Below are 25,214 nucleotides of genomic sequence, written 5' to 3' on the forward strand. Positions count from 1 at the left end.
GAAATTGTGACAATATAACTTTCTTCTTTATTCTCTTGTTCCCAGAGAAGTTACTTCTAAAAAGAAACTGTGGGGAGGAACAAGAGGCCTCAGTTCCTATTAGTTAAAAAAAGTAAGATTTAAATGATGGTGGTACACCTTACTCATTCTGATTCTTTAAAAAACAAAACAACCACTGGAGGTAATGTAACTTCCAGTGACAGAAACAAGTTTCACTCACACAGGTTTTCTACCAGTTTACACCAAAACATTTTGGGCTATATCTATGGATCTATAATCAGATCCACTCCCATTTACACAACACTGAGCGAGGGTGGGTGCACCAGATTCTACCTCCATAGCCCTATTACTAATCTAATCTACATAATTGTGGGACCCTCTTGAATTAACATGAGAAGCTATTTTCAAAAGGGAAAACATGCAAAAATTATTGCTTCTTCATCTATGGGGTGAAACAGATGGGCGGCTTAGAGTGCTCCACCTGCGATCGACCCCCAATCAGCCCACAATCGTGGTGACCAGACGAGCCGCTTCCGAAACAGGCTGTCGCTGAGGTCCCAAATGAGCTGCTGGTAAGGAGCGGTTTTTCGCTGCTCCTTTTGCCAGTGGCTTCAGGCTGCCTTAGGAGGTGCGTGTCATCTGTACACCACACCCCCAAAGCAGCCAGAAGCCAATACTGGGTACATCTGTTTTGGGCCTTAAACCATAGGCTCCTCTTCAACTGCAGCCCATTCAATGACTCAAAGCACTGAAATGGAGCCAATCAAATCCATACTAGTAGTTTTTCCAACTCCTTCATGTTGTATTATCTTAACAGAAAATATAAAAAACCTATGCTAATACCTGTTTGTAATTAATACAGGGATAAGCAGCAGCATTATGTTTCATAATTTACTATTATCCAAGAAATTATTCTCAGCACATGAAACCTAGCCTGTGTTTTAGCATGAACACATTTTATGTAGAACAAAATGAAGACATGATTGAGGTGGATTCATTACAAATAGACTACGGCTCAAACTATACAGTTTAGAAAAGTAAGAGGTTTTGACCAAACAAATTTTATGTTACTACATAAGCTATGCTACTATTCTGACGTTGCAGAATAGGAGGACAACAAAAATAATTTAAAATTGGCAATCACCATGTTAGGTTTGATAAAAAGATGAAAGGATGAAAAGTCAGTCCTTGTAATTTCCCCGCAATCATGTGGTACATAACATAAATTCGCCACTAGACATCTACTGCCAAAACATCAGCTTGTACCTTATGAAATTTTACATGAATATGGTCAATGGACACAGCAAATACAGCTGCTGTCTTACCATTTCATGGTGTCGCTTTCCTCAGATGTCATTGGTGCAACAATTGTGCCTTCAAGGATAAGTTTTAGCTAGAAGATGTCAAAGCTAATTCTCCTTTTATTTTTTCTTTATTTTCTCTGCACTCCCCCCCCCCCTCATGCCTGAGACCATGCAGAATTACTTCAGAGGTCAAAGTTTTTCAACTTTCAGCTAATTCATGCAGTACCAAATTGGCAAATATGAAAACACAATTTTGCAGAATTTTCCCATTGTGATTTGACTCTTAACTTACCAGTTTACTGTGTGTGGAAAGTAATACTGGTAAAGTGCAATGGACTGAAACCAGCAGGATTTCCATCATAACAACAAGTGTTGAACTGAACCCTAAATAAATAAGAGGATCCTGAGCTCTCACCTCCATCTTCACAGTCCTCGGGAGCTTTGGCTTTTTTACAAAGACGAGGATCCAACCAGGTGGTCGTTTTGGTGTTGTGACTATGGAACACAGAATCTAGTTAAGAAAATATTCACAGAAAGCCACTTTCACATATAGACAGATCACATGAATTTTCTCCCATAACCCAATGAGGTTGCAAGTTGCATATGAATCAACCAGATGGCAACAAACAATTCACTGGCATATATATGTACCAACTTCAATCATGGAACTGCAGCTATATATGAAGGCAGAAAATAGGGAAGAACCATTCTGAAACAATTTATTCACTTCTAGTATAGATTTCAAGATAAGCTACACAATGGAGATTGTCGCATCCAGCAATCCCAGCGGGAGAGACAAAAACAGATGTTATAACATTTACCTGTGTCCAGCATGTATCCACTCAGGCAGTCCTTCTGCAAGCCGGACTTTTCCCACAGCTTTTTCAAGAATGGGAAAATCCTGTTCTAGAAAAAGCTACAAGAGAAGCCCAGGTTGCACACGGACTGCCCAAGTGAATTCAGGCTGCCTACAGCCTGGACACAGGTAAATCTGATAACATCTATTTTTGTTTATTCCTGGGTACGATAATCTCCAATATATTTTATAAATATTAGTCATATTCTTTTTTGCATCTATGAAACTGAAAGGAAGGGAACAAAGTTAATCAGCCATAAACTGTTTCAGAAGTATGCATCCATAGTCAACAGTTTATGTAGTTTTACTACAAAACAACAGGTTTGTTTGGAGAAAGGTTAGTCTGGGTTAGAATTGTCATAAAATACTGGTAACTTCTCAACATTCAGTGCACAATGAATTCAGTAATTATGCAGATCTGTGTGGGTGTATGTGTAAGTTCAGCAGAGAACAGACAGACAAATGAAACAAAAACACAAATGTCCCTTTTTGTTCTCTTTATAACCAATCTAAAATATATATTCAGCTTCATTTTAGCAATTACAAAAATAAAAGCACGTACCTACATAAGGAAATAAAATTGTTTTGGTTCTTTAGGATACTAGATGATCCAGTCAGAAAGGACAGGTTCCATACCCGCAACCGTAGTTTCTGAGTGGTCGTCTGTTAACTCACACAAATGGGTCATCTGTGCCTGCACAAGATCGTAAATCACTCTCCTTCCTGAAACAGGGGGAGGATTGATCCAAGAGTGATCATCATGAAATGCTTAGTCTGTATGTAAAAGTTGGTGTCCTGAAGGTCCAAGACCGAGTGGAGTCCTCTGTCCTTTTTGGACATGAAGAGGTAGTGGTAGGACCACCACCTACCCCATCCCCCCCTTGGGATCTCTGGAAGAGGGACAGGTGCAACAGTGCCTTTGAGGAGAGGAGTGTTGACTTTCTCAATGAATGTTTTGCGGGGGGGGGGGGTGATGCAGATTACCTTCAAAGGGGGGTCTGGACAATGTCTATGAATGATAAGTCCAATGTTACAGAAGCCTAAGCATGATGGTAAACTGGAAGCCTATTTCTGAAGAGAGGAGAAATAGTGAGAAGGAGGAGGCAGAAGAGTCAAAGGTGACATTTTCCCTGCTCCTTCTGAATGCAATATTTAGCAAAAGCAGATGCTTTGTGGGAGGATGCTGATGGTAAGGCTTGGGAACAAGACTGTCTAAAAGTCACTGGGCTGTAGGACTTCTTCAGGTCCTGGTTCAGATATAATGGGAACGGACAACAGCTGAACTTGCAACTGAAAACCAAACTTATGGGCTGTGGTATGTATCTTCTGCATCTGCTCTACTTGTCATCCATCTCCATTTTAAACAGGCTCCCTTTATCAAACAGTAGGTCTTCTAGTGCACTTGGTGGGACAGGCCTGAGGAATGGAGCCAAACATGCCCACGCAAGATGATGGCTCCTGCTAGCCTGCCCTTGGCCACATTGCACATGGAGTTTATCTGTTGGCCTGCTAGACTATGGGCTTTGGTTTGCAGAGCATCCACCAATCACCTATCTCTTTCTGGAAGCTTAGCTAATGAAAAGGGGATCATCTTCTCCCAGAGGTGTTGCTGGTATGTCCCCATGTATGCCTCATAATTAGCAATTCTGAAAAGAGAGGGCAGATGTGCAATGGATTTCTTGGCCATCATGGCCAATTTCTAGCCTTCTTTATCAGAAGGAGTAGTGTGCTTTCGATAGGACTTGGATTGGGCTACCTCAACCATGATGAAGTTCAGTTTTGGACAGAGTAGAATCTGAATCTGTCTGTATAACAGTATCCGGGAAAGCGGCCAATGGAACTGCTGATAAAAGCTGAGATCAGCTTGAAAAGTCAAGCAAATACAACGGCTTGCAGCAGCAAGAAAGCAAGTCCAATAATACAGTACTAGTCCAATGTCAAATAGAGCAAAATCAGGGGGCAAGCCAAGGGTCCAGAGAGCAGGTCAATGAGTAAATTCCAGGGTCAAGGGTTCCAGGTCAATTCATAGTCCAAGAGGCAAGTTAGCAGTCAACAAAGTCCAAGGGAGTCAGAGTAAGATGCTTTCATCAAGGAACACAGATAGGCTCTGACAAAGAAGATGGGCTTCTTGCAGCTGTTTATATTGACCCAGTTCGTAATCACAGCTGTTTAGTCATTGCTGAGCATTTCTCATATAAGATCCTAGATCAACCGAGGCACGCCCTTTCTGTCCTTCTCTGACTGAAGGTAGGTATGACTTCGTCCTGCTCCTTTATGTCTTCCAGGTCTGGAATCTCTGCTGGTGGGAGGCTGGGCTGCTGAGTCACAGGCTCTGCTAGAGCTGGCAGAACAGAGCTAGGGCCTGGCTCCACTGACTCTGCTGGAGCTGGCCTGGTTCAGCCTCTTCCTCCGAGTCCTCAGCCTGGCTGGCCATGACAAAGAGGTTGGCTCAGTCTCTGCTTCCTTAACCTCCAATCCCAAGGTATGTGCCATCCACATCATTTTCTCTGCAAAAGTGTGGACATCCTCAGTTAGGGACATAGATCCATTCTCTCTGAAAAGAATTGGAGTTGAGTGTGTTGGTGGCATGTCTGAGGAGACAGATGTAGATTGGACTCCAAATCCTCAGATGTGGAAGATTTCCAAAGGACATGATTACACAGTGGAGATAAGAAATAAAATCCATGAGGCAGAGTTTTCTGTACCACCAACTGAACCCAAGGAGGGATTTGTAGGGGTTGTCGAGCAGCAGATTGAACAGATTGGGCCAAGGGCCATGGCTGAGGTGAATCGGGAGCAGCAGTAGAATTCAATTTGTCCAGGAAGGGGGTCCTCAACCCAGTAACCCCATCTAGGAAATCTCGGATTGCTCAGTACTGGCAATGCTGATCCCAAGGTAGGATGCAACCATTGATGTTGACAGTGTTGGTGGTGATGTAGACCATTGGCCGAAACAGACAGGCAGTAAGCGCCAGCTTCCTGGTGGCATGGGGACATGGTGTACAGACAGCACATGTCCCCATGCCACACAGCTGACAATACGTGCGCTGACATCACAGTGTTCCAGTGGCATGGCGTTTACATGTGCAATGCAACAGGAACGCCAAAAAGCCATGGGAGGAATGGAAAAGTTTGGGGCTGCGGCATGCGATGCCAGCTCTTTCAGGGACGGCATCACACTGCCCCTTTGGGCTGGTCTGTTTCGGCCCTATGTCGGTGATAGAGAATATCACACTGGTGGTAAAATGGATAGATCCATGGGATGATACCTACCGTTCCAACTCCTTATAGTAAAACTCTGATAATAGGGAGTGTTTATACTAGTAATGGGGAAAATGTCTGAGATCTCTGATAACCCTACAACACCCAAAATCATGTTCATTCTGACACTGGTCAGATTCATAGTTGTACAGTGGCACAGCAGTGATCTGGATCTGGGAGTACAGGACCCACAAGATGATGAAGCTGTTCATTGAGAGGTGTTGGAGGACAAAGAAGATGATTGAGGTTGTCAAACCAATCAGCGAGATGGAGAAGAAACAGGAAGGAGGTCCTTCTCAAGAGGTGGCAAAGGAGAGTGAGCCAAGTGAACTGAAGGTACCAGTGTCAATCTGTGTCACTGCACAGAAGTGAACTCAACTACAGTGGGCCCTCCCCTTATGTGGGGATCTGTTTCGGATCCCTACGCATAAGGGAAAATCCGTGCGTGCTGGAGGAGCCCTATTAGAAGTAATGGGGCTCACGCCCATGGTGTGTGGCGGCGCACCCCCATTATTGCTTCTGGGTCGCCCGAGGGGCCTTTCTGGTTTTCAGCATATGCTGAAAGCTGCATAAAACATGGGCGCACTGTAGTTCAAACTCAGAAGCAGAACCCACTTGTATAGCTCATGGGAATTTCTGTGGTGAAGTCTCAGATTGCTCCTCAAAATGTGGGGAAGAATGTCTCAAGCCCACCAAGGTCAGTAATGAGGCTTCCTTTTCCTGCACCGATTTAATATGGGGCGAAGCAGATGGGCCAAAAGGAGCAGCCAGAGGGCATTCCTGCCCTAATTACTCTGGGACTGTACTCACAAAGTGGGCCACCATGGTGGTCCTAAATGGGCTGCCAGCAGGAATGGCTTTTTGCCACTCCTTTTTCCAGCAGCTTTGGGAGGCCCTAACTGGTCTCAGGGGCATGCGTTGTATAAGCACCATACCCCCAAAGTGTCCGGAAGCTGCTTTCTTTAGCCCATCTGCTTCGGGCCTATGACAGGCTGAACACCCTGGTCCAAGGCAGCAGCAGGTGGACATAGTGATGGAATTCAAGGGTCTTCAACATGCTTTGTCCTTTCCTTCTTATGCCACTCCTTTTCAATCTTCAGCTAAGAAGATGCCTGCACATGAAGACAGTGGCCTGATGTCAAAGGCACATGCAGTCAAGCCTACATATTAATGGGTTGATCTCATACGAAGGGTGTTTCCAAATGAGCAGCATAGTCAGAAGTGGGGTGTTTAGATCTGTCAGTATGCTTGTTAGAGGCTGAGAGGACTTCTTCATACAAGAGAGTCTTGAGCCTGGATGAGCAGTTTTTATGTGCTCAAGATGTACAAAGAACACAATTCTATATATTGTGAGTTTCTCCAAGGCACAAGAGGCAGTGAGAGTGACCATCCCTTTCCTCCACAAGAGAGACATTTCTTGAAGGACATAGATGCCACAGAAGGCCAACAAAAGACAAACTGCAAAGCGAGAAAACATTATTGAGTAAAGAGTCCAAATCAAGCAAAAATAGTTTTTAACAAAGCCAAATCAATATCCATAAGAAAAAAAGCAAAACAAACAAACAAAAAACACACACACACAAAAAAAAGTTCAAGAAATCAGAAAACTAGTCAAATATCCAAAGGGAGGAAGATAACCCATTTGTGTGAGTCACAGAGACCACAAAGAGGAAATATTAGATTTAGGTTTTTTTGTGGGTTTTTCAGGCTATGTGGCCATGTTCCAGAAGAGTTTATTCCTGATGTTTCACCAACATCTGTGGCTGACATCTCCAGAGAATGTTAGCATGGAAGTGAGTGGGGTATATATATACTGTGTGACCCTGGGTTGGGAGGAGTGGTTTACATGTTAATCTGTGTATTGTTCTGTTGTTGAATGACAATGCCTCACAGTGGGAGGATATGAAAGGAGGATTGTGTCTATTTAATTAGTGATACATCATCTGCTGGGAAAAACCCTGATCCTGGGTGGTTTTCATTTGCATTTGTCTAGGTGTTTGTGCATTTCAATGGCTTCCCTCTGCATTCTGACCTGATAGTTGTTGGCAATCAGGTCAGAATGCACAGGGAAGCCACTGAAATCCACAAACACCTAGACAATGTCAACAGGAAAGAAGAAACCCTTAAAGTGAAAACAATTTGGTTACCAATCCTGAAAAACACCAAAATTAAGACCCATAAAAAATGGCCTTGCCATTCAGCAACGTAACAATACACAGATTAACATGTAAACCACTCCTTCCAACCCAGGGTCACATAGCACTCAGTTCCATCCCAGCATTCTCTGCAGATGCCAGCCACAGATGCTGGTGAAACATCAGGAATAAACTCTTCTAGAACATGGCCACATAGCCCAAAATGCCGTCTGTGAAAGCCTTCGACTTCACAATATTAAATTTGTTTCCAAAAACTAAATCTTGACTTCTCACATAAAATAGTCATACTTTTGCACTAAAGCTACACTCTATGAGGAAAAACTAAAAACCTTCAATCTCTTGAACATCTTAAATTGCCAGCTTCTACTCACTCAATAAAGTAGATCATGCCTGTGTCTGTGTAGGCCATCTCCCAGTTCTTTGGCAGAGGCTCTAGGTTTTCTTCCCTTGATAAATAGTTTCTGAAATCCATGGAACTATTTGTCTGATTGTAACTAGGAACAGGCTTCATCCAGTCAGAAGAATCTAAATGTCTCTCTCTGTTTTCTGCAATTATTTAAAGGAACTTGTTAGTTTGGCATATATTCATGCTGCTTTAAACACAGAGGCACCTTCTTGCTTTTATTATAAAGCAATGTCAAATACAGAATTCCACCTCTGTTTTATATCATGTTATTTTTCTTCTAGGACCTTAATAAAATGCAAATGAAGTTTTAAAAAAATATCAACAAACTGGGCCAGAAATATAAAACTTTTTCAGTGCCATTTCCTTACAACACTTCAACATAAATGTGTTGAGAAACACATTTATTTTCCATCTCAAGTTCCTAAACACAGCATGAGATTGTCAAAAGGGAAATAAAATGAGGAAATTTGGATTCATTTTCTATTTTTTTAAAATTGTGGATTAATTTTCTAAAAACAAAAATTATGATGGATTAGATTAGAGACTTCTTCAGTCTTACATTTTGTTGGCACAATGGTCAACCAGTTGCCTGTGGGAAGCCTACCAGGAGAACAACTAGATCCTCTGAGCTCTGGAATGTTGTGAACAAGAACATCTAAAAACTGGTTCAATAAACACCCATGATGGATCTTTGCAGTTACACTGGACATGAGAACTCAAAGTCTGCCTTTGAGAAGAGAACACAGGACATAAAATTGGAAGAATGCCATGGACATATGGAATGGGTTAACAAAGAATGCTGGAATATAAGACAACATCTTCATATTGTGAACTGACAAATTCTCCCCAATTAAAATATATATATTAAAGATCAGAGCTTATTCGTCTTCCAGGCTATGAAATAGTAAAGACTATATTTAAGAGTCAAGAAATTATTTTAAAATGTTTTGTATATAAAGACCCAAAGCTGAACATGTCTTTTTTAATTTATAGTTTTGTGGCTTAATGTGAATTAATTCAAAGCAGCTTGTGATGAAGGCCCTCAGATACCCTCTGGGGGGGGTAGGGGTATTTTGGGGCTTTCCTGGGCCATTTTAGGCCTGGGAGAGGCCTTTTTTAACAACAAGAAGTGAGCAGAAATCATTTCTTGCTTACTTCTTGTTTCAAAAATACCCCCAAAAAATGTTTAACCCCTTGAGGACACATAGCATCTCAAAGCAGAATGGAAAGGCCCTGCACACACTTCTAGCATTCATTTTGGAGCAAAACATTTATGACGCCCTAAAATATGTGTGTGTGGGGGGGGGGGGGTTCACTTTGCCTACCACTGCTTTAGACTCTAAGAATTTTATATACTTTAATTTGTTCTGAGCTATAGGAATTGATCGACCTAAAAAAACCAAAAACACTACAGACTACTGATAAACCACCCAGATGGACTTCTTTGTCCTAGAAGGACAAACTCTTTAATTGTATTTTGTCACATTACTAAAACCTTGTTTAAATAGTTACCTGTTTTATATATTTTATCCAATGTCATTGGATATTACTCTTGTCATATAATCCGATTGCTATGAAATGATCTTGTATTTAATCACAGAATTTAATATTTTGTTAAATTTGGTAATAAAGAAATTAAATTTACTAACCTGTACTTCCACTACCATTAATAGCTTCCTTTTCTTCCTCCTCCTCTTCTTCAGGAAGGGAACTGTCCATTTTCTGCATCTTGCTGACTGATGTTGTTCTTTTCCTTTGGGATTCTGGATCAAAATCATTATCAAAGAGCACCTGGTCCACTGGATCTGGCTGAAATGGACTAGGCTCAGCTGGAGGCTTAGGGGTACCATAGAAATTACCTGGGGGGTTGGGGAGAAACCATGTGCACAATTATTAGAAATGGTAACAAGCATATCTACAATATTATTGTATCATTCTGCTTTTTCCAGATGCAAGCACCTCATTTGACACCAACAACTACTGGTACGTGAAGTTCAGTTTTAGCCTACAGACTGCCTAATTTATATTAAATATAAATTGCTTTCATATGATCAAAACATTTTATATGAACTGAAGATTTCACCAAGAGCTCTGGGTCTAACTTAAATAAAATATTCAACTTCACAAAGCTTAGAAATAACAATATGAAAACAAAAATAGAATATAGATGTTTAAAATATTAATTTTTGGGTTCCAAGACTTTCACACAGGTTACAAACTTATTTTCAAGTGTACTGTAACTGTGATATTTTTTGTAAAGTGGTACTCCATAAAGTGAGATTGTTGCTGATACACCATTTTTTCCCACATGAAACAAAAAATGTGGCTAACATGTCTACAGTTTTACACACAGAGATTTTTATGTGTGCCACAGCTCCCTTATGTACATTTACACAGGGTTAACGGAGGAAGGAACTGGCAAAACAGCCTCTGCATATTTTATGTCTAAGAAAACTCTGTCAAATTTATGAATTCTCCATAAGTTGACAGGCAACGTGAAAGCACACACACAAAAGAGGCTGTGTGCCTTACACACTTTACATGTTTATTGTAGGAAACACCAGGGTTATATGACTAAACTGTAGGAATCTTGACCTCTAAACATTAAGTATTGATGTACTCACATTACTGACAAAAAAAAGGTGTCAAGGAGCTGCACAGAAGATTCAGAGAGAAACCTATGCTTCCCCACTACTAAATCACATTTGCAGTGTAATCCTGTAATATCTATTGGATGAAAATTCATTAGGACTTATTTGCAGGTAAATGTTGCCTTAAAAGTCCAAGGTTGCTTGTATGTATTGTACTGTCACCACATTTTAAAACCAAACGTGGATGATTGAAGAGCATATTCAGCTTTTGCAAGAAGTTATAATACGTGCTGAAATATTATAATTTTCAAATATGCCAAATCATACTGCTTCTAAGAAAATACTTAATCCTCAACAGCACAACACAGATATTCTTACAAATAAAAGTTTTATCATTTTGTTTCCTATTCACTAATGTCCCCAAATGAGACATGCATTAGAGATTCATAAAAAGAAACAAAGGCCTGTTACAGACAGCCAAAAATAAAGCTGCTTCGAGACACAGTGGAGATATGGTGTTTCAATGATGCATGCGTCCTAAGAGTTCAGAAGTCGCACCAAAGCTACGCTCCAGCCCTAAGGGCTGGAGCGTGGCTTTGGTGTGGTTTCTGGACTCTTAGGACGCATGCATCATTGAAACGCCATACCTCCACTGTGACTCGAAGCAGCTTTATTTTGGCTGTCTGTAACAGGCCAAAGAGCATAAATAAAAATAAAAATAAATCCTATTTTAATATACACTACTTGATATTTAACTAATACAGAACAATTTGTAAATTTTAGCAGGCTGAAGCCAAAAGTAGATTTATATTTATGCAAAAACATGAAACAGCAATTTTTACTAGGGCAACAATAAAATAAGCAGTTGGAGGTTTAGTCCCATGGCTCGAAATGGCAGCTTGTTATCCAAATAACGCTATACAGAATTATTTCCCAGGAAGCTAAAAATACTACATTGCCTCATTTCAGGAATCTCAGCAGTATTTTGCAATAAATAAGGTAGTCTTCTCAAACAAAAATTTAAACAATTGGTTTCTGTTTCTTAATTAATCATATAGCTATAATAAAGGAAGGTGCAGCCTGCTGTAGAGATTGCCAGGAGTCCAGCTAAATTAATATTTCAAAATTAAAGATTATTATTACTTACCAAATATTTTAGAGCTTCATAACCAAAATTTAGAAATGGCTAAATTTAACTTATTATGATCTAATTAGTTAACCCTTTCTGCTAATGAGCCTTAAGTTATTTTGTTGGCCAACATCACTCATTAAGAGAGTTTAAGAGTAACTAGTTAAATTTAGCTAGTTATGTGATAATTTATGCTGTCCTTCTCCAACTAGTCCAGTAATTTTTTTTCATTTCTTTAAACGTTAAAGATTAAATTAATGAATTAACTATTAACTGTGACTTATTAAAGTTCTGCTTTCCCAAATTTAACAATGAAATAATTTTTCCCTAATCATTTATCAACAATAACAAATTAATTTTTAAATCTAACATTCAAATCTCCGTCCATTAGAAATGCCATTTTCAGCTGTTTTCCTGACAAGATTCTTCTGCTGGAAAATGAAATGGGGCAAGACACAAAGAATGAAAGAGTAAAAAAACTGGGTAAATCTCAGCAGATTAAAAATGACATTAAGGAAAAGTAAGCCAATTTATGATCATGGTATCCACAATTTGGGTCCTTAACATGAAAGAGTACTATGGAACAGGTGAACATTTAATATTACAGCAAGTTTTAAAAATAAAGGATTGGCATCCTTTTCAGTAGCTTTTGGAATTAACACCTATGGTTATATGTGATCCCCAAAGCCTACCTATTACACCAGGCAGTTCCCCAACTGAAGGGTTTCTAAGGTGCAGCAGATTATAGTACTGGGAAATGATAACAGTGGTGCCCTCTCTAGTCATGGGGAACTTTGTCACAAGCTGCTGTGGCACAACCATTAGAGGCCTCCCTAGCTACCCATCTCAACATGCACCATGTCCAGAAGGGTGTTGTGGTCATCATCTCCCAGTGTCTCAATCTGTAGCAGCTTGGAAACCCTTTAATTGGAACACTGACTGATTTAACAGGTAGATTTCTTGGGTGGTGGCATTGGCAAAAGTTGCTATGATGCAGGATCACAACCAATGTGTAACATGGCTACATTTGTGCATATGTAATATAAAACATCCAAAAGGATTAACAAAAGATTAAGTAGACACTGGCTGGTTTCAGAAGATCATACTTTGACTTAATATGCCAAAGGAGAAACAAGTGTTGTGGTTGCACAACTTCTTTCTATCCCAGCATATTAGAAATAATCCTGGACATCTTCAGCTAACTAGTTGCCTGTTTTTTGTCAAACTGGTTAGTACAGGCCAGGAATTCAAACTTTTTTTCAAACTGTATTCCAATATCTTGACTAATTCTAGATGAGTGGTTCCCAAACTTTGGTCCTCCAGATGTTTTGGATTTCAGCTTCCAAAATTCATGACTGTTGGCAAAGTTAGCTGGGGATTCTGGGAGTTTAAGTACAAAACAACTTGGCCAAAGTTTGAGAACCATTGTTCTAGATCACACTTCTGAACTATAGTATCTCAGTGTAGATGTAACAGAAATTTTGATACAGTGCACTAAAGTAGCATTGAAATAGGGCAAGAATAGTATAAGGGGAAAAAAGGGAAAAACAAAGCAAAATCTTACAGTCACACATCTGAAACATTCCACAGAACATTACAAACAACAGAACAGATTATTTGTATATAATGTGCCCTAAAAAAAACCCACCCCACCCCTGCACCAAAGGAGTAGATGTATACATGATATTTTAGAGAGCAGGAGTGGATACACCCAAGAATCCAAAGGCCACTTTGGTCCTTCTCCCCCCCCCCCCCCCCCCCCCCCCCCCCAAATGTGACTGATTTTTGCAAAACCAGAAATGACTATAAGTTCACTCTTCAGTTTTAGTTTGTTTTGATAAAAATACAGTAACATTGGAAATATGCCCTCCAACAAAACATGTTCAAGCTTTCTAGGAGAATCCTTGCTCCTCTCAGAAACAGTAGTACCAGTTTTTCTGATTTGCATTCCAGTGGGAGAAGATCTGAGGGGATGACTAAAGGCTGTACTTATGCTTTGAGAGAATCACACGCTGCCTAAGAGTTGTGTAATTTAGAAAGTGGAGAATCTACCACTATTAAGTGGCCAAAATAATCTCTCTCTACAATGTGAAATAATAAGGACTATAAACAATAGTGGTAACAATAGTAGGCCATGACAGAAAAGATGTAATCTAAAAATATAACTACAAATCACAAAAGATGTTCATCTAGCAAATTAGCTGATGGAATGATTTAAATCTGAAACATACCATCATATGTCCCACTTTCTAGCAAGGCTCCACTTTCTTCCAGAGCCTTAAACTGTTCAACAGGAATAAAATTATAGTCCACCCCAGGGACCTCCCCATCTCTGGGAGCTCTTGTAGTGCCTGTGGGGGGAAAAAGAAAAGAAGGGGGAGAACAGCTGTGAAGTTTTTTCAGCACTGCTAGTTTACAAAACACTGTCTGACTTGGCAGAGAAGCAATCTAATGCTGCATACAAAGAGGCTGCCATTTCAGCAAGATCATAATCAGAACATTCTCAATCACAAGCACTCCAGAATGTGAAACTAGGGCAATAAATAATGTAGCAATAAGGTATTTTAACAAAAGAACACTCATGAATTTATGAAACCTATGGCTACAAAATGCGTGCAAAAAGGGTTATTTAAATTTTTGTTTACATTAAAATACACTGCTCTGTCTGTAAAAAGCCAAACCAAATCCCACAACCTCCCTTGAACAGGCATAGCCAAGAAGATAACCCTAAAAGGCCTGATATATTTGTTTTCAAATCTTGGTCCGTTTTAGAAAATGTGCAATAGATCAATATCAGCTAAATAATATATGTAAGGTAAAGAAAAAGACTTTAAATCTTTTTTACATATATAGTTGAAACATTAACAATTGAAAGGAAATGTTCAAACACAGTGATACATCACAGAAAACAATTACACCCCAGCAAACTTCATCCTATAAACAGATTCAGAATTTTCTGAGGGGCAAAGCAGACCAGCCAACAAAGTCAGCTTCCAGACAGCTTGGGGGCATGGCATGCAGACGATGCATGCCCCCAAGACGCCCGGAAACTGGCTTCACTCCATCCAGCTGCTGAAACGTGGGCCGGCTTTCAGGCGCGCTGGCGGTGCAGCAGTTACACATCGCAGGAAAAGCCGTAAAGCTGGGGCAGGAAAAGCCAGCTTTTTGCTGCCGCAAGAAGGACCAGCAATTTGCCACTTCTTTTTGTGCCAGCAAAAAGGCAGATTGGAGCTGCAGTGTGTGGTTGCTGCGGCTCCGGTCCAGCTTTCTCAGGGGCAGCTTCCAGCCGCCCGTTCAAGACGGTCAGTTCCACCCTTAAGATAGGAGCTATCACTTTAGTAATAACAAAAGTGCTATAACATTGTCTTTTAGCCCACTCTGTCATTTCCTGACTGAATGCTGTCTCTTGTGTGTATTGTGCACTCTGCAAGAGAGGGCTCTGTCTCAGATTCTACCATCTTCTGTAGCATGTGCAAGCAGCTAGTCCATCTTTGAAAATACATGAGTACAAAAAACAGATCATTCTTGTGTTTAACTTCCATGATTTATAGTCTATCTATATTCTGAATTTTATATTAAACAAATAGGGTCACACAACAAAACTATGCATTGTGGAATAAACTGCAATTACCTGCAATGTAATCTTCTCTCAGCACAGGTCTACAGCCTACACTGCAAAGTTCTTTCTTTTTGCATATTATTCTTTACTTCTTCCCAGCAATTTAGAATTTAACAAAATATATCCAAAATCTGTTTGCATATGACAGCACTTTTTAAAAACAGATCCCCAAAATAAATGGTAGAGATAATAATAAAAAAATCCACAACCCTTTAGTTAATGAATAAATTATTCAAAACCTGGCTTCTCCAACCTTTGGACTATGTTGACCTTGATTCTTGTTGCTTCCCTTGACTCAGACTGCTTGATGAAAGTCTTTCTCATAACTGACTTCCACAGGCAAGGATGCTTTCTAGTTGCTGGTAATTTACTGTCTCTGCTTGCATTATCAGTGAATGGTTCCCTCCCAGCCTGCCTTTGTAAATGTTTGGTGAATCAGGACAGTGGGATAAAAATTACATAAATAAACATGGAACCTGAACACAAGAAATGCAAGTAATTAACTATTGGCATACGTACTAATAAGTTACCATGTTATTTTAAGGAGAGATTATCTTTATAATTAAAATTACCAAGTTAAACACCTATTCATCATCTAATTTATTTGTTTCTTTAGAATAAAATCCATTTTTCCTTGGGGAGTTTTCTTGGTATTTTACTCTGATTTTGGTATTTCAGAAGCGCTATCTACTGTATCTAGGGCAGACTTGAACAATTTTGGATTAAATATTCATTATATAACCTTTCCCATTTCTGACCTATCATCAGTTATGGGTCTCTTCCAATCGGTGTTAATTATTCCTATCATATTTCTCTGATCAAGAAGTGCTCGTCTCACACACAAACATTCTTCATTACTGCCAATGAGTCTGAGAAGTGACACAGATAACTACAATGCCATCAGGACCCTCTACAGACAGACTACTCAGTTATATAAACGTGTACTCAGTAATCCCAATATACCTCCCCCCCCCCCAACATTGTAGTTTGGGGGAAACTGCCTTCCCTTTCATGTTTTGACATGTTTTTCACCTGCATCTATTAAATACAAAGCCTTTTGATCTCTGATTTCAAAACCATGGGAAAAGTATTTCAAGACTAACCTTAAACACAGCCTGGAGGTTCTTCCAACTCAATGAACTAAATCAGAATGTTCAAATAAAGTTAGGCTTCCAAAATACAACACACTGGAGATACTGTTATTCTGTGATTTATATCTGTATATGTTTACTTCTTCCAAACCCTAATATTTATTTTTACCATTCTGTTTATTCTCTTACAATTGTTTTCTTTTTCTACAGATGGTCACATTATGAATACAAATTAAAATAACAATTCGTTGTTTCACTCTAAGCAGAAACAACAAAACAGATCTAAAATAAGCTAAAATATAATATTGGAAAATACTATAGTGTTCAATAAAGTTGAAGGTAGTAGGAAAATAGGAAGACCACACTACAGATTGGTTGATTCAGTCAAAGAGGCCACAGCCCTGAGTTTGAAAGGCCTGAGCAGGGAGTTGATGTCTAGGACTCTTGGAGGTCTCACATTCACAGGATCACCCATGAAAGATTTAATCAAGAAATATTTAATCTACCCTAACCATATAGTCAGATTGCAATACACTATGTGTTAAAAGCATAAAAGTAAATTCATGCCAGGATTTTCTCCTTTAATACTAAACATACATATGGGAAGACTGCAGCATTCAGAAATTAAAAGTGTGTGAAGATTGGGCAGTGAAAACAAACACCACAGTATAATCTGAGGCAACAGGTAGGCAAAATCTGAATGCTTTAAAATTTTCAGCCTATCTTTAAACAGCTTTCTTATAGTCCTTTTGACATTCCACAAGATTTGGATCAGACTTCGGATACTCAAACAAAATTTAAGCCAACTTTATAGTGGCCTCCAAGTTTTAAAATTAATCTTCCATTTAAAAGAATTTCAGGGGAAATAAACTTTGGGAAAACAATTCTTGAGGAGTCCAGGAAGCACATTTCACACTCTATATTGCATGTAAATTTCATATATACATGCTGACAAAACCTTCCTTCCTCTGGGTTTTCAAATCATTTTAATGTGTTTCTTTTCTTTTTAGTGTATAAGCGATTTGTAATTATGGGCTACAAAATTAATTAAAAATAAAAACTGCTGGTTACCAAGCTAGAATGAAAGAAAAAAAGAGCACAATGCAATGTCAATGCCACAAATAAGCTCTAATTTGAGAGGCAATTTCTTGTCTTTTCTGATTAACAGGGTCTCACCAAAAAGCAACAGCATTTTCAAAATGTTCCATAATAAGTCACACGTATGTATGAGAAGCCTTTCCAACATTATTATTGCCATGTTTTGTGGAAATATTATTGAAGCTTATCTCCTGTTTTCATTAAATATCTGGAAATGTTTTGTTAAATTTTCTTCTCCTACAACACCTGAGGTTTACGTAGGATAATAACTACAACATAATGAAATGAAATGTTTAAAATGAAATACTGTTTCATTTCAAAATGTGTTATACAGTTTTATCTTTTTAAAATGTATTTTATTCTTTTAATAGCTATCTATTTTAGCATAAGGAGCCCTGGTGGCGCAGTGGTTAAATGCCTGTACTGCAGCCATTCACTCAAAACCACAAGGTTGCGAGTTCAAGACCAGCAAAAGGGCCCAAGCTCGACTCAGGCTTGCATCCTTCCGAGGAGGTCGCTAAAATGAGTACCCAGACTGTTGGGGGCAAATTAGCTTACTTGCTAATTAGCTTACTTACTGTTCACCGCTATGATCTTTGGAATAGCGGTATATAAATAAAACATATTATTATTATTGTTGTTGTTGTTGTTGTTGTTGTTGTTGTAACAATATAATTCCCTTTTAATCCACTTCTTTTCTACGTTTTTAATTGTATTGTTCTTTTAATATTGTTGAACCCTCTCTGAGTCCCAGTTCAGGGAAAAGAGCATGATACAAATAGATATAATAATAATAATAATAATAATAATAATAATAATAATAGTACACATATTTTTCCATACTACAATCTTTGGCTGCAGCTTTTTCTTTTTATTACTGGCAGGCACTAAGAGTCTCATTAGTTTCTCCTGAAAAGATGAAGGAGGGAACAACATATTTTAAAAACTAGATTGAACACAGCTACATTAATCGGATGTGCTAATTTTCTGAATACAGGAGTATTAAAAGGTAAAAGTCTCCAACAATACATACATTATGAAGTGTCACATAAACATACAATTACTTTTGCTCCTGACACACACATTAATAGAAATGCTTATCACAGAAATGCTTATGCTCTGCAACTATAGTCAAAGTTTAAGAAACACTAAGTAACCAGCCACACAAAGGACACCTCAATTCAGATGTGCCAGATTCTTTTTCCAAGAGTAGCATTACAGGATTTGGGTTGACTTCAGCTTCCTATATTACTCTTTATTCACAATGGTTTGATCATGCTCCATTTGCTTACAAGTTAAGCTGTCTAATCTTTAAATCTTCCAAACAATGTGCTGTAATTTAAAAAAGTATTTCAAAGCCTATGACATAAAAGTAAAGAGATTTATTTAAAAATGTACCTGTTCTGAATAGCAACAGTATATTTATATAATTTATTAGAATCATAATTTTTAAATCCATGGGGTTCCTTTTTTTTGTTTTCTAAACCTGATGATGCAGACACATACCCAGTGTCTCAAGTAGTTGGTCTTCATACAGCTAATAAAAAACTAAGCAGAGGAACAATTAAAGCAAAATCTAGTCTTTCTAAGCACCATACAGTAAATTTTGGCACCAGACTTCAACTTTCAGCCCTATATTCATTCTTCACTGGCAATAATAACTGAATTATCCCCTATGCACTTACCAGGTTTGTGCTTAATAATAAAATCTGCACATTCCTACTTTATTAAAATCCATTCACAATCCAAATAGGAAAATGAAAGAATTTGCTTAGATTTACAAGTTTATATGGTAGAACACATGAACAAATACCCACCCATCTGAACTTTCTTCCTAGAACCTTTAAGTTAAAACTGCTTTCTTGCCATTACTCCCATTTCTTCTTCAGTTCATTTCTTCAGCTTATTTTTAGTGAAAGCTCTTTAACAGATATCAGATTATCTGTTTTATTTTAAATTGAAAAATAAACATTAAATATTTTGTAGGGTTTTTTTTCCACAAACTGCTATCAACTTTGGAAAAGCTTTACACAAGTATCCTGAATGTTTTCCTCATCTGTCATTTTGTTTCATAATTCTGATCAAGCTGACTGCTACCTATGACAATAAATAGTAGCAGCTACTTGTGTAGTTCAAAAACCAGGTCATTCCTGAAACAAAAATGTGCCTGACAAAGGTTACTGCCTAACAACAGCCAGCAAGAAAGACCAAGCCACACCTCCAATGGACTACAGAGTATGAGGTTCACCTTACATTTTTCAGTTACTGACAAACGGGACTTGGGGAAAGAGATTTCTAGTTACAGGCAGGATCATATTTATCCTTTCAGAATGCAAGCAAGATTTAACTAGTATCTAATATTCATTACTTATGGATTTCATTTCAGATATCTTTTATTTAGCCAAATGAGTCATGTCAGTATATTAAACACTTACATGGGATGGTTCTCAAGTAGAGATTATCTCTGATCACCTGTTGTAGTTTATGATCAATCGAACCTTTCTGGAACTGCAGGCTTAGGTAGTGACGCAAATCTTTGTTAATGACTTTGCCTGTAAAAAAGAATAGAGTGTCATGCAATACTGTAATCTGCTATATGACAGGCAAGTTATAATCCACTACTTTCCAGTATCTTTATTCTCTACCAGATTCCTGAAATATAAGATGGTTGCAAACAGAAAAGTTATGTTGCTTAAGAATGATACAGATTTTGTATATGAGACATATAGCTAACTGTTTACCCAATTACAGTAGTTCATCGTATGCAAATCATCATCATCATCACCATCATCATCTTGCTGTTTATTATATGTCTACCAACTATCTACGACTCATCTCTTCCACTATTATTTCACCATTATTAGAGGGAAAAACTGTAGGCAGTTGGCACCAATCTACTTTAACATTTACCAGTATTTTTTTTTTGTCTGAACTCAGTTTGGTTCAATTTGATGACACATAAAAGTATAGACTCTCCACCTTTAAGTGTAATTTGTAAATACAGTATTAAACAATGTCAAGTATGCATGTGTCAGTTATATTTTGAAACAGATCACCAATGGAAGCATCTTACAGGTATATTCAGTGGTTGGGTGTGTAGAATATGGACAACTGCTTTATCAGACGACTCAAGTAGAACACAGGAAGATAATTTTATTCAGAGGACCAATCACTTTAATTGCAGTTTGGCACCTGTTTATTCTATATATTGCAAATAGTATATACTGGCCTGCTCCACACCTTATGATTCACTTTTGGAGCCATATCTTTAACTCTTCTAAATAATCTATGTATTGCTTACGGCCTATTTTTCTGATGCTGCTTGCTGCGCCCCACCCCACATATTGCTGTATCTAATTCTCAACAGAAGTTTGTTTTCATTTGTATGTGGTGGCAGTTTACATTCAGCAATTCTTAACCAAAATGCCTAATTGCTCCAAGATTACATAAACATAAATGTTGTTCAGGGGTTCACAGTATCACAGGGACGTTAGATATATTCTAGTCCTACAACCCATTGCTCAACACATAATTTGTGATATAAGATGCAACTACATTGAGGCTGGCAACTATCTGAGGTTCTGCTGGAATACCCTATGGTCCACTAGTTTGTCAAATCATTTTTAAAGCAATCCAATTTTGTGGCCATCACTACAACTTGTGATAGTGAATTCCAGAGTATACACTGTAAAATGAATCATAGTTATTCAAATTACAAATGAACCCTAATCTATGGAGTATTGCTGTATGGAGTGTTCCTGTTCAGTGTTCCAGTCACCATATCATCCAGGATACTCAATTCTATTCTTCCTTCCACCCAGTTTTCAAATTTCTGCTCCCAATAAGTTTGCATCTTGTGATCATGAAGCCCCAAGGACACCCCTTTGCAGGCCGTGGGGAAGCAACCTTTTGCTGCTTCCCCGTGGCCTGGAAAGCGGCGAATCGGGGTCCTAGAGGCTGCCACTCTGGCAGCTGAGGCCCCGATCCGGCAGGGAAAGGAGCGCCTACAGGCCGCCCCAAAGGGGCGGTCTGTAACGTGCCATAGTTATGCTGCATCCCATGCTGTACAAACAACCACAAAACATATGCCACGGTCTTGAGCTCACCAATTGTACAATGATCAATTATCCTATCTACCAAATCAAAATGAGAGGGGATCTGCATGTATGCATACAGAATGACTGGGTGCACTAGGGAGTCTACTTAAGCCACATCTGAGCAAGCATAATCACTTACAGACTGTTCTTATGCTAATGTAAGGCTTAAACAGGATTCTAGTCTGGACATGCTGCCTCTAATCTACCACCAAGAGTCTTAAGACTGGGAGAAACCAAGTTCTTTTAGTCTAATCATCTATCTCAGTGATCCTCCATGCACTAAACATAATATAGAGTGTGTGTGTGTGTGTGTGTGTGTGTGTGTGTCAGTACAAAACCATTAGATGACCCTTTCTAGAAGTTACAATTCCAGTAAAGCAAAGCAATCAAGATGGCCCAAAATGAGGATCAACCAAAATCTTTCATCACAAAGACACCAAGGAATCAGGTTTTGTCTAGGATCCCATGTCTCTTCTGGCACAAAGCACAATGTCAGGGACAATATCTTCTTCTCATCTCCCACATCTTGGAGGGCTGACAAATGTGATATTATTCTTGTGGGAAACAGACCTATGTAAAGACACAACTTAGCCAACAACCCTCTAACACTTTCTTCAACTTGCAGTTGGAGAGAGAGCCAATATTTTGACATTACTTTAAAAAAGGGGCAGGACACTCACTATGGTGAGTAAACTGTAGTCATAGAAAAGGGCAGAGAAAGAAGCTTGACATTTAATTCGCGGGGGGGGGGGGCTAATTTCAAATGCTGTTGTTGTTGTTGTCATTGTGTGCATCCAAGTCATTTTTGACTTATGGTGACCCTAAGACAAACCTATCATAGATTTTTCTTGGCAGTTATCTTCACAGGGGGCTTGCCATTGCCATCCTCTGAGGCTAAAAGAGTGTGTCTTATCTGAGAACACCCAGTGGGTTTTTATGCTTGAGGGGGGAATTGAACCCTGATTTCCAGAGTTGTAGTCCAATGCTCAAAGCACTACACCATGTTGACTCAATTTCAAATATTCTAGACATATTCTGACCTGAAAGAAAAACCGTTTTGTTATTTGCTGTCAAATCAATTTGAACATTTCTATTCAACCAGTCCAGCAAGCCCACAGTCTTGGTTTTATCTTTGACTCTTCCCTGTCGTGTATCCCTCAGATCCAGACCACAGCCAAGGCTTGTAGATTCTTTTTATACAATATTGCCAAAATCCGACCATTTCTCTCTGCCTCTACTGCCAAGATCCTGGTCCATGCCCTAGTGATCTCACAACTGGATTACTGTAACGTCCTCCTGGCTGGGCTTCCTCTTTCTCACCTCCGTCCTTTAATCTCTGTCCAGCATTCAGCTGCACGCATTATCACTTCCACCCACCGCTCTGACCATATCTCTCCTGTGTTGGCATCCCTTCACTGGCTCCCCCTCCCTTTCCGCATTCAGTATAAGCTCCTGCTGTCGACATTTAAAGCCCTCCATGGACTGGCCCCTCCTTACTTATCAGACCTTCTTTCTCCTCACCTTCCCACCAGGGCCCTCCGTTCTGGTAGTCAAGGGTTCCTGTCTCAGCCCAGGATTTCCTCTGCCCCATCCCGGATTCGCCCCTTTTCACTTGCTGTCCCTCACTCCTGGAACCTTCTTCCCCCACAAGCAAGAGCCATCACTTCTTTAACCAGCTTCAAAATGGAGTTGAAAACCATCCTGTTCAGAGAAGCGTTCCCAGGCATTGCATAATTGTCGCTTACTATTTGATGTTCTTTTGGTGCCTGTTTATCAAACCATTTCCTGTATTGCTATGTACTGTATATGTATTATCCTACTTGAGAGTACTGTATGTATTTTCCCTGGAAGAAGATTAACCATCCATTATGAAGCCAAACCCTCCCTCCAGTCCATCTGCCTTGGTCCAGGCCTCGGAGGTAGAGAGGAACTGCTGGACCTCTTACCCTTTTCCTCCACCACTCCCTTCTCCTTCTGTGTCATGTCTTTTTAGATTGTAAGCCCGAGGGCAGGGAACCGTCTAACTAAAAAGATTGTATGTACAGCGCTGTGTAAATTTACAGCGCTTCATAAATAAAGGTTAATAATAATAATAATAATAACAACAACAACAACAACAACAACAACTCATGGCTAAACTATGAATGACGTATCTCCAAGAGCCCCAAACATCTATAGTCCGGCTCAAAACAGGATCACTCTCAATATTTCTCTAAGTTTACTGAAATCCGCTCTCCTAAAGTCTAGGATGCGTGTCTGACTATGCCAGGCTTCTCCTTTCCACTGTATAACAAACTCCAGGAGAACATGGTCACTTCCACCTAATGATCCCACCACTTGCAGCCCATTAACCAAGTCATCCTTGTTGGTTAGGATCAGATCTAAAATAGCTGACCCCCTTGTTGCCTCTTCCACCTTTTGGACAATGAAATTGTCTTTGAGGCAAGTGAGGAATTTGTTAGATCTTGAGGATTTGGCTGAGTTTGACTTCCAGCAAATATCAGGATAGTTAAAGTCACCCATCACTACTACATCTCTCCTTTCTGAGTGTGTAGTCATCTGTTCTAAAAAGGCGTCATCCAATTCCTCCATCTGACTTGGGGTCTGTAATAGACTCCCACCATAACATCCTTGTTGTTTCTCTCCCCTTTAATTTTTATCCAGGTGCTCTCCATCTGACTGCCAGTATTGATGTCCTGGATCTCTTCACTGGTGTAAATGTCCCTGACATATAGTGATATTCCTCCTCCATTCTTGTTTGGCCTGTTTCTCTTGAAAAGGTTATATCCATCTATTTCCACATTCCAATCATGAGACTCATCCCACCAGGTTTCAGTGATGCCTATTATATCATATTTGCTTTGTTGTACTAGGAGTTCGAGTTCATCTTGCTTATTTCCCATGCTCTGTGCATTAGTGTAGAGACACTGCAGACCATGGGTCCCTTTTACTTGCTGCCTGTGCAGGTTTTTTTGCCTCCCACTGTTGGGTCCATTAAGTAAGTGTAACAAACACCTTTAAAGCTCACAATCTGATAAAGCCAAACAGGCCACTTAAAAACAGACAAGAAACTTCAAATTCCATTTTTATAAATGATAACAAATTACAAAGCACATTTGAACTCCATTGACAATACTGGTTTTGAAATCTGTGGTACTGACACCTAGTGACATATTTCAAGTCAGAATTGTATCTCTACAAACTTGTACAGCTTTGATTTTCATCCTCTATCAGCATTTATGAGCGTAATATTTCTTTTTGAATGCTGGTAATGTCAAGTACTGGTAGAAGTTCTGATAGGCCCAAGTTTTTCATAATACAGTGCACCCGTGTCATACGGAAAAAAGCTTCCTGCGTCCTGGAAGGAGTAATGGGGTGTGCCATGGGCATGAGCCCCATTGCTTCTTATGGGGCTTGAGCTTACACACTTTTTCTCTTTACATGGGGGGGGTTTGTCCGGGACAGATCCCCCTCCTAAAAGAAGGGCCCACTGTATGTTTTTACAGTCCATATAAGACAGGATGTTAAGTCTGAAAGATGGAGCCATCAAGGTTATAATATATAATACAGCCCTCAAGAAAAATATTTTGTTAAATGTGGCCCTAT

At 39.3% G+C, this 25,214-nt stretch overlaps 1 protein-coding gene across 6 annotated transcripts in view; it reads right to left on the reverse strand.

Moving 5' to 3' along the window:
* Positions 1–25,214, reverse strand: part of MAGI3 (membrane associated guanylate kinase, WW and PDZ domain containing 3) — a 215,759-nt gene that overhangs the window by 89,569 nt on the left and 100,976 nt on the right. For all 6 annotated transcript variants that reach the window (XR_006103373.1, XM_042461840.1, XM_042461839.1 and 3 more), the window contains exons 2-6: positions 19,947–20,063; positions 13,935–14,054; positions 9,633–9,842; positions 7,949–8,123; positions 1,720–1,799 (exon numbers count right to left, since the gene is read on the reverse strand). Coding sequence is in view for 5 of the 6 variants with exons in the window: in XM_042461840.1 (XP_042317774.1) it covers positions 1,720–1,799; positions 7,949–8,123; positions 9,633–9,842; positions 13,935–14,054; positions 19,947–20,063 (702 nt within the window). In the remaining variant the exon portion in view is untranslated. The remainder of the gene's footprint in view (positions 1–1,719; positions 1,800–7,948; positions 8,124–9,632; positions 9,843–13,934; positions 14,055–19,946; positions 20,064–25,214) is intronic.

This window comes from Sceloporus undulatus, chromosome 4, assembly GCF_019175285.1.
Source record: "Sceloporus undulatus isolate JIND9_A2432 ecotype Alabama chromosome 4, SceUnd_v1.1, whole genome shotgun sequence".
Lineage (NCBI taxonomy): Eukaryota > Metazoa > Chordata > Lepidosauria > Squamata > Phrynosomatidae > Sceloporus > Sceloporus undulatus.